Here is a 10,804-nt window from a genome sequence, read left to right as displayed (position 1 = left end):
TCCCTTCCTGGATCTCTATGTGGAGTTATTTCTTCTGCCTAAAGACTTTCCTTTAGTTTTACTTTTAGTGAATATCTACAGGCAATGGATACTTTCGTATTTTCATTGTATAACAACATCTTTTTCGCCTTAATCTTTGAGGAATATTTTTGCTTGGTTAGGTTGGCAGTTATTTCTGTCAGCACTTTGAAGATGTCACTCCATTACATTTTGACTTCTGTCATTTCTGTTGCAAAGTCAGCTATTAATCTTATTTTTGCTCCTGTGAAGGTGATTTTTTTTTTTTTGTCTTTCTCAGATTTTGGAATTTTTTTCTTTGTTTTTGATTTTTATAAGTTTTACTATAATGACCTAAGTGTAGGGTTTTTTTTTTGTTTGTTTTGCTATTTATCCCATTTTGGGGTCACTGAGCATCTGGAATCTGTGTCTTGGTGTCTTTCATCATCTTTGAAAATTTCTCAGCAAGTATTTTTTCAAATATTGCTTTTGCCCCATTATTTTTCTCCTCTCCTTCTGGAACTTCCAATTATTTGTATGTTATACCTTTTCACTCTGTCCCATATGTATCTTATGCTCTTTTCTATATTTTATATTCTTTTTTCTCTGTGCTTTAGGCTATATTTTGCTGACATCTTTCTGTTCAGTAATTTTATCTGCTGTGTCTAATCTGCTGTTAAAACATCTTTAGTTTAAACTCATCTACAATATAAAAATTTTTCAGATTCAGATTTTCATTTGACTCTGTTTTGATTCCGTTTCTCTCCTAAAATTCTCTATCTTAACTTTATCTTTGTAAATATAGCAACCAAAGTTATTTAAAGTATGTATTTGAAAATTCCAGTATCTTTTTTTTTTTTTTTGTCCTTTTTGAGACTGGCCGCACCGCGCTCAGCCAGTGAGCGCTGTGAGCGCACCGGTCATCCCTATATAGGATCCGAACCCCGTGGTGGGAGCGCTACTGCGCTCCCAGCGCCACACTCTCCCGAGTGCGCCACGGGCTCGGCCCGAAAATTCCAGTATCTTAAACATTTGTAAGTCTCCATTATCTACTTTTCAAAAAAATCTCAGTTTTGTCACTTGGTCCTTTGCCTTGGCATGCCTGTTCATTTTTTATCACATGTAGGACATTGTATATGAAAAAATTCTAGGGGTAATTTGAAAGGTTTTACTTTTGCTTCTAAGGACAGACAATTTTAATCTGGTCTGGGAATGAACTCATTTGAAGCTCAGGTTCGGTTTTCATGTGGTCTGGTATAGTTTTTGTTTGCTCATACTCCTAGGCTATGGCCCTTAATGGGTTCTAGTCAAAAGCCTAGGGAAGTAGTTCTCAAATTTTAGCATGCATCTAATTCACCTGATGTTAAAACACAAATTTTGGACCCTATTCCCAAGGTTTCTGATTAACTAAGATGTAGGCCCAAGAATATGCATTTTTAATAGGTCCCAGGCAACGCTGATGCTGCTGACCTGGGGACCATACTTTGAGAACCACTGGTTAAAGGCTTTTTTCTAGTGTTATTCCTCCTCGGCAGGCCATGGACTCCCAGTTTTGTCTCCCCAGCCCCATGAGACTGCTAAAAGCCCTGCTCAGCTTGTCAGTCTCTTTCTGCTAGGCTTTTTATGCTTTCAGTTTGGCACCACTTAAAAATCAGTTAATGCCTCAAAGTTAAAAGCAGAGAAGAATGTCAGGCTTACAAGATCTTGCCCACTTGAGTTCTGTCTGTCTTAATAATTCTTTAGCACCTTTAAATCAATTTTTTAAATCCTGCTCTTTTGTTATTGTTGTTCTCAGTGTGAGGGTTGGTGTGGTCCAAGCTAGTCCATCATAGCTGGAAGTGATAAATATAAACCAATACAAACCATTATTTTGTATCTACACAATAAAATAGTTCCACTAAAGAAATGGTTCCCAAATGTTACATCAAAATCACTTGGAGAACTTATTTCTAGTCCTACCCAAAGCATGCTGGGTCTGAATTCTTCAGAAGATGTCAAAAGCATCTCATTTTTCACTAGCTCCCATTACATTTTTGATGCATACCCATGTTTTGGAAATAAAGCTCTAAAGAGCCAGAATTTGAAAGTAAAACCATCTCTCTTATAATTGAAAATAACAGATACACATTTTAAAATTATTGTCCAGTCTTTGTTATTCTGACAGTCTTCTTTGCATTTGGTCTAAAATAATAAGATTAAGGCAGCTTCGAAAATGTAATTTTTGGCATCCCCTAGCCACCCACCTTCCCACACTATTTCTCATACTCCTTCAAAGAAAAGGAATACAAATAAATTGTTATATATGCTGACTGAATGACTAACAAAATGTATGTTTTTTGATAAAAATTAAAGCATCCCAGGTTACCTCTCCTATCTCCAAGAAAGCCATGCTAATTTCTCCACCATCTTTGAGACAAAAGAGTTTGAAATGTTTTCTGGGTACCCTGCAAGGTTTTCTAAGATACTCATCATAGCTTTCTCAGATATAAAAGCAACAATCTAGCTCTGATGCAGAGGTAAATTTTATTCCAGGGCACTCGTGAGTGATATACAGTCCCAGAAATGGGATAGATACTTTCCTGTAACAGAGTACCAACAAAGAGGATAAAAGTCTGTGTCTCACACCTGCTGACATTCCTTCATTTTTCAGACAGCACCAGTTGCCCTTGAAGTAGAAAACAGAGGTGAAATGAAGCTGGCTCTGCAGTATGTCCCAGAGCCAATCCCTGGTATGTAATGGTTTTCTATCCAGATTCGTGCTCTTTCCTTATACCTTCCCTTTCCAAGGATTTATTTGGGTTCTATTATATTTTCAAAGGTGAAATATAAGCAAACTTATTAAGTCAGTAATTATATAAACCAAATGAGTCGTTCACAGTTGTAAACTAGAGAATTCTTATATTTTTATTGTGGTAAAAAACACAACATAAAATTTACCATCTTAATCATTTTTAAATGTACAGCTTAATAGTGTTGAGTATATTCACATTGTTGTGAAACAGATATCCAGAATTTTTTCATCTTACAAATCTGAAACTCTATACCCATTAAACAATAACTCTCCTTTCCCCTCCCCCCAGCTTCGGGTAACCACCATTCTACTTTCTGTTTCTATGAGAAAATTCTCATTTTTTCAGTCCAGTTTACAATCTTTGTTTTAACCTTCACTTCACTCTCCAAAAGGTTTGTATCTGCACAATGTGAATGGTCTTTACTGTATTCAGAATTTGGACCTATTGGGCCGGCCCGGTGGCGCACTGGAGAGTTTGCCGCTTGCGAGCGCGGTGGCGCTCCCGCTGAGGGTTCGGATCCCATGTGGAGACTGGTTCCCGCTCACTGGCTGAGCACGGTGTGGGCGCAACACCTAGGGTTGCGATTCCATTGCCGGTCCCCAGGATGGGCGCGACACCGAGGATTGCGATCCCGTTGCCGGTCAGTAAAAAAGACAAAAAGGAAAAAAAAAAAAAAAAGAATTTGGACCTATTGATAGTGTGATAAGAATGGAATTTAATGTCCTTTTTCACAGGGAATTAGAACAATTCATAGGAAGTCTCTAAGTAATTAGAGCTCATTGGTCCTTCACTCTCAGGACCTCATTAGGAGATAAAGCTTTTTCCTCAAGATTACTAATTGCATCTTTGACATTTGGGCCTCAGGTCTTCTTTTCTTGTGTAGTTTTTCTTCCCTGGAATGGCTTCCTTTTTCCTCAGCCTATACAAGTCTTAGATGAAGCCCCATCTCCTCCATAAAGCTTTTTCTGACTATATTAGCTCTCATGTCTAGAAGATCATATCATCTTCTAGAACACCAGAGTAATAACTTGGCATTTCACTCTACATTTTTACAGTTTCTATTTGAAATACTCTCTTTATCTTAACTGTAAACATTTCCTAGGGCATAGATTATTTCTTTTATTCCTTGTAGATCCAAGGACATTCCTAGTGTAAGAATGAGCACATAGTAGATGCTCATCAAATACTGTTTGGTTGACTGATTGGCCTTAACCCATCCAGAATAATCTGGCCATGTCCCCTTGTTCCTGTGCACTCAGTCTAGACATCAACTTCAGACTAAGCCAACTTCTTAGTAATTTCCTATCCATGACATTAACTATTATGTGTGTATATACAATATCCCTATAAAATGTGTAACCAGTTTTAACAAGAGGAGTGGCTATACCTTAGCCAGTACCTGTTTTAGTTATTTTATACTCAAATATGTTTAAAGTGGCTTCTACCAGCACCAACTGATATTTGTATCAATATTTGAAAGTATATGCATTTCATTGAGATGTTTTGAATATAACTATAAATGGATGATTCACATCCCCGATATCTGATCTTGCTGAGCCAAGCAAAATCCAAAGAGAAGGATGTAATAATATTCTGTACTTGGAATCAATATGAATTTTTTATAGGACTATCTGAGCTTAGGACAGCTAGATTATGAAAGATATAGTTAAGAACATATAGATTTAATCAACTAGGATAATACCATCTAGCACTAGCTGGTACCTGTATCCCTGTGCCAGACCATTTTTAGGCTGACATCTTTGGACGCAGTATTGCCTAGATAGAAATGGCAGTAAAATGTTTTTCTTTTTTTTTTTTTCTATTACAGGTAAAAAGCCTCCTACAACTGGAGAAGTACACATCTGGGTGAAGGAATGCCTTGATTTACCATTGCTAAGGGGAAACCATCTAAATTCTTTTGTTAAATGGTAACAGCACTGATGATTCTACCTTTCTCAGTTCTACTATAGCCTGGCCTTTGCTGGTTGATTTCAGTTATCCATATCTGTGAAGCTGAAACTCATCATTCATAGTTTAAATGAATTTACTTGGGACAATGAAGACATGTATGAGAGGAATCTGTAATAAGAACTCCCTGTTAATCTTAAAATCATAAAGCTAAGAAGTCATATATACAAATGAAACTAGAGACCTCATACTTAGATATGTAAAGTCTTCTAGGGGGTACATCTATTGGTGAGGGCAATAATCAGTACAAAAGGGTCTATCAAATTTCTAATAGTGGGATGTCACACCCCTTGGATCCTTTGTGGAGCAGGGAGCATTCCTCCTCTCCTTTGTCCCACCTGTTTTGTGGCCTATTTGCGAAAGGTCTTTGCATCAGACTGTAGATATTTGAAAAATTACTTACCAAACAAACCCTTACTAAGGGTTAGCCATAAGAGCTTAACACGGTTTGGGTTTTTAAATGACAAACTTTTTTCTCTGTTATACATACAAGGGTACTTCAAAAAGTTTGTGGAAAAATAGAATTAAAAGATCTTTTTTTTTTTTTGACAGCTGGCCAGTGTGGGGATCTAAACCTTTGACCTTGGTATTACAAAGTTGTGCTCTAACCAACTGAGCCAACTGGCCAGGCAAAATTAAAAGATAATACAAATCTTTCCATGAGGCAAAATTAAAAGATAATACAAATCTTTCCATGAATTTTTTGAAGTATCCTTACATAAAGTAAGTAGCATCTAGTAAATAATAACTAAACAGATATTAGTATGCTCTCCTAGCTCCCTCTAATTTTACCTATATACATACTACCGGAAGACCAGTTGTAGCTATTTAAATATATGTGACATATATTAAAATACTATGACATTATTTATGATTTTTCCCTGTACATATTCTTCATAGATATCAGCTAGAAAGATTTTCAGCTCAGGTCATTCTCCCATTCTGAGACCACTCTCAGACCTTCTTGCCTTTAAAAGAGGCATAGCAGGGTAAAGTTCATTCAATTATTATTATAAATGAAACATAAATGATTCTGAAAAAATATCATATAATTTATTCCAAAGTCAAATTTAGCAAATTGGAGAGGTTTGTCTTCTTTTTCAATTCTGTATTATACTAATTCCTTAGGCTTACACAGATAATCAGGAATAGGCCATACTTCCAAATTTTATAGGAATCCTCAAGCAATTGCTACCATATTAAGCATTTACTAGATTCGGGCACTGAACATAGTGTTTTGCATATGTTATTTAATTCTAATATAAATCTTACAAAGTGAACATCACCATTCCATTTTATAGATGAAGAAGCAAGTGTCTGAGAGGTTAAGTAACTTCTCCTAGAATGCACAGCCAATAAGTAGCACAGTCAGGATTCAAATCAAGTCTGGCTGATTCTATGTCCAGAATCTTTGCAGCATGACGCCCCACCTCCTCTTCACACTCCTCTTTTCTCCATTGCCAGTCTTTAGCAGCTGTGCTGAATTGTACTGAAAGTATAAATATCCACTATCTTACTAAAATGCTGTTACAATAATGCCTCTTTTTGTAGTACCATCCTTCCAGATACAAGTAGGAAAAGTCGCCAGAAGACGAGAGCTGTAGGGAAAACCACCAATCCTGTCTTCAACCACACCATGGTTTATGATGGGTTCAGGCCTGAAGATCTGATGGAAGCCTGTGTAGAGCTCACTGTCTGGGACCATTACAAATTAACCAACCAGTTTTTGGGAGGTCTTCGGATTGGCTTTGGAACAGGTAACTTTTTTTTATATTTTTAATTCTCCATGAGTCAAATTCTTCTGGAGACACTAGAAGAATTTGTTTTGCTTTTTCCTGATGAAAACAGATATCCTGTCTCAGTTAAATATAATGAAATGAATGAGTGAAGAAATTTCAGACTGTGTGCCAGCGGCTCTAGATATGAGGATTAATGGGGTGCAGTGTCTGTTCATATAGAGCTTAAAGTATTGTGCATGTGTTGGGCAGGAGGGAACAGAAAAGCCTTCATCACTACTTTCTCCCCCCAAAACATTTATGGTCCTTCAAGGCTAAATTTGTGCTTTGAATAATAGTAGTAAATAACACTTATGGAGCACTAGTCACTGTATTAAATGATTTATTTGTATTATTTCATTTAATCCCACAATAATTCTATGAGGTAGTCACTAATGTTTTCCCCGAAGGAACTGGTATTCCAAGAAATTAGGTAACAGAACTACTAAGTGACAGAGTCAAGATTTGAAGTTGAGTCTGTTAGACACTAAAGTCTTCACCATGCTTCGTTAGAGACCATCTAGTGTCACCTCCAATCCAATACAGAATCCTCCCAACCCAATCAACCCATTCCTCCCCTATACCCCTGATGAATTGTTAGCTTTCACATTAATGTGAAGAGAAATCATTACTCTGGGAATTTTGGAAATGATCCCAATAATGGAGTTGCTCAGATGGTTAAACAGTTCTTCCTTGTATTGAGTCCTAGATCTGCTTTCTGGTGATTTTAAAACTCTTCCTAGCTGCCTTCCACTGGTGATTATAACTAAGGAATGACCTATTGTTTTTCCCCATGAGCTGTTCCTTCCTAAATAGTTTTTTTTTTTTTTTTTTAGGTAAAAGCTATGGGACTCACGTGGATTGGATGGACTCTACATCAGAAGAAGTTGCTCTCTGGGAGAAGATGGTAAATTCCCCCAACACTTGGATTGAAGCAACGCTGCCTCTCAGAATGCTTGTGATTGCCAAGATTGCCAAATGAGCCCAAAGTCCACTGGCTTCTCCACTGAAAGCTACTAAACAGGTGGAATCTGATCTTGAAAATTTGACTACATGGACAAAGATCCTCACTTTCTATCTATTGCCACTAGCAAATACTACACAGCATGTTTAAGTCAATCTGCATGTGCTGCATTTTCGATTACAAGGCCCAAGGAATATTAAATAATGAGAAAATTTGTAACTTATTTGTGACTCCAATATTAAAGAAGATATTTGAGCAAGCTAGGAAAATTGAACATTGCTGTTGCTTCAAAGAAAAAAGCTGTCCTAAAATGTGGGATATTGTTAACATGCTGAATGTTCTAGTTTGCCATCATATATTTTACATCACAATCTTGTGCCACAGTGAAAAGGGCCTGCTACTTGATTATCTAAAACCCTTGCAGGATTTGTGACTATGTAGGTTGTGGAAAAAAAACAGAAAGATACTATGTAGGTTGTGGAAAAAAACCAGAAAGATACTACTGGTGGAGCAGAGGAAGGAAGAACACCAATGATAATAAAGAATTTAACCATAAGGAAGCTATATACTCTGTAATCTTTAATAAAATATGGAATTCCATGTGAGGGCAATGACACTGAATTTACTGCGTGCATTTCTACCTTCAGAAACTGCTTTCCCTTTTCCAAAGTGTTAAAACAAAAAAGTCTCAAATATACTTTGGCGCCATCCACTGGCTGTAAGTGGAAGTCAATTCTTGGCTTGTTTTGGCTTGGTTCTATCCTAAAACAGGTCTCAAGCCTGCTTTTATAATAGAGTATGTAAAAAACAAAACTAACAAAAAACTTGCATATATGATTGTTTTCCTTATGACTTTACTATATAAAAGCAGCATAAGAGTAGTCACAGACATGCTTTGCAACAAAGTTTTAATTAGAATGTAAATTGTTCAATTTTTCTGTTCTTCCTATGTATGTGTAATTTTCATAAAGTGTTTTGTAAAAACCCTTAGTCAGAGTAAATTATCATATGATTTAAATCATATTGGAAAATTAGCCTGAATTCTTATTTTAAATGAAATACTTTATATTAGAGATCCTAAAGTCTAAATTCTCTAACAAGGCTAATGAACTTCTGCTGAGTTAATATTTCTCTAGAGTCTTTACTACAACTCTGGGCATTATTTCCTCTGAGTGGGTATGTTTGTCTATGTTGTTGAGTACCATTTTTATTTTTTAAAAAGTAGTTGATAACACCAGGGTCCAGGTTCAATCCCTGTATCAACCAGCTGCCAAAAAAAAAATGTTTTACATTAAAAAAAGATAGTTGGGGGGGAGGGAAGAAAACACAACAATTACAATTCCTTGAAGTTGATACGACAAGCAAACAGAAAGGACATTGTTGGGAGGGATGGGGGAGAGGCAGGAGGGAGGGAGGTTTTGGTAATGGGCCACGATAATCAACCACATTGTATATTGACAAAATAAAATTAAAATTAAAAATAAAGATAGTTGAAAAACTTGAAAGATAGGTTAGCATTTATTCTTAAAAGGTTTCCCATGGAGACTTTTTGGGGTAATTTTAGCATATGAAACATTACTCCCCCATAGGACCCAACTAGCTTGCCTTTCTCAAAACAAGCCTGGGTGATAGGTGAGCACAGGATCTTACAACAGGCATCTAATAAATCATCAAAAACAATGCCCTTTCCATTGTCTCCCTAGGTCTTTTAGGACAGTGTTCAGTCTAGCCGTAGTCTCTCTTCCTACCCTGTCTTCTGGAAGGGCAAGATGAACTAAGTGGAGGCACACCTCCAAGGTCAGCCTGGAACATAGTAGCAGAATTGCAAACCCAGTTCTGGCTTGTGCCACCTCATGGCACAAGCTGCTTTCTCAGCCCTTCTATCAGTTACCTGTTCAACCATCTCCCAGCATCCAGCTGATTCTAGAGCATTAATGAGATTGGTTCTGGTATCCCCTCACCTAACCTGGACTGCCTGCTTCCTCTCATCTCCAGGTCCCTCACCTTCAAAACACCAGAGTAGACAATAGAACCACTTACCTTCCTTGCATCTATTCAGAGCACTCCCAACTGCCTCAGGAAGTTTCACACCATAGGGATTTCACACCACATTTCTTTCTTTAAAAGAAAATACAGACAGTAAATTTAATCTTACCTGTCTACAAGAGTAAGGCTAAGGGTGAACTTCATGCATTATAAAATGTAGGCCATCTGAATTCTTCAGCAAACTGAAGCCACAGGCTTTTAAGCCAATATGTGTGACTTTTAAGCAAAGATCCTGCTAAAACTTCAAAGCATATTTTCTTAAACTGAATGCATTTCCTTGAACTGCATGTTTTACGGCTTTTTTCCCCCCTAGTTATTTTATTCTCAGAAACCCAACTGAAAATAAGCCAAAAAAGGGAATTTATTAGAAAGAGACTGGGTTAGCCCACTGAATTGAAGCACTGCAGGAATCTAGATTACTTTGGAGGCTTGCAGGCTGGAAGCAGGAATTCAGATGCTGTCTTCTTCCTCAGGGAGTGGGACTTAGGCCTTAGGCAGCTCCACCATCTCAAATTCTCAGCTAAAGCACTTTTCCATCCTAGGTTCACCTTGAGAGATCTTGGGGGAAGAGTGGCCAGGCTTGTGTCCCCCTCACTGTGGCCAGGAGTGGATGGAGTAAGATCTTGTGATTTGCACAGTCTGGGTAATGTGCCCACCCTGTGCCCAGGGGAAGATGGTTCATTATAAGAAGACTGGGGTGTTGTGTAGACATGGACACTGAAGAAATCAAGAGCCTTGACTTTACAGTTCCATTTCAGCATATGAAGCCTGAAATTTAAGGAAAAGTGAAGAAGAAAAAAAAAAGGAAAAATTACAAATAAGTGTAACTCAGATTTTTATGTCTTTAGAGCTCACTTTCACAAAATGTCAATATCATAATTTAAGTAGCTGTTAAAATTTCAGTTTAGGAAATTTTCTCAGTTAACCTTGCTTTTCTTGTACAGTATAGATAAGAGATTCAAGATTTGGGACATGAGACTCTGATCTTTGAGACCAAAGTGAAAATCTGAAACTCTCCTTTCAGATCTCTTTTGTTCCCAGTGAAATCTGAAATCTGAAGCATTTAAAAAATCCATCCAAGATCCCCAGCCCAGCCGAGCATGCACGGATCAGGAAGGACAAGTGGAAGATCCGCAGAGACCACGCGCCCTGTAGTGCTGGACACATATCTTCAGATTCAGGAAGCTCAAAGATCCCCAATGTATTCAACCCAAAAAGGTCTTCTCCAATACATGTTATAGTCAAATTGGCAAAACTCAAAG

At 37.4% G+C, this 10,804-nt stretch overlaps 1 protein-coding gene across 6 annotated transcripts in view; it reads left to right on the top strand.

Moving 5' to 3' along the window:
- The window catches only part of SYTL2 (synaptotagmin-like 2), a 62,421-nt gene extending 53,902 nt beyond the window's left edge, over positions 1-8,519 (top strand). For all 6 annotated transcript variants that reach the window (XM_008572288.1, XM_008572284.1, XM_008572287.1 and 3 more), the window contains 4 exons: positions 2,648-2,726; positions 4,618-4,717; positions 6,309-6,514; positions 7,369-8,519. In XM_008572288.1, the coding sequence (XP_008570510.1) occupies positions 2,648-2,726; positions 4,618-4,717; positions 6,309-6,514; positions 7,369-7,514 (531 nt within the window). In that variant the 3' untranslated portion in view covers positions 7,515-8,519. The remainder of the gene's footprint in view (positions 1-2,647; positions 2,727-4,617; positions 4,718-6,308; positions 6,515-7,368) is intronic.
- Positions 8,520-10,804: the final 2,285 nt, after the last annotated feature.

This window comes from Galeopterus variegatus, unplaced genomic scaffold, assembly GCF_000696425.1.
Source record: "Galeopterus variegatus unplaced genomic scaffold, G_variegatus-3.0.2 Scaffold773, whole genome shotgun sequence".
Classification (NCBI taxonomy): domain Eukaryota; kingdom Metazoa; phylum Chordata; class Mammalia; order Dermoptera; family Cynocephalidae; genus Galeopterus; species Galeopterus variegatus.
The sequence above is the reverse complement of the archived record's forward strand: the minus strand, read 5'-3'. Positions and strand labels throughout refer to the sequence as shown.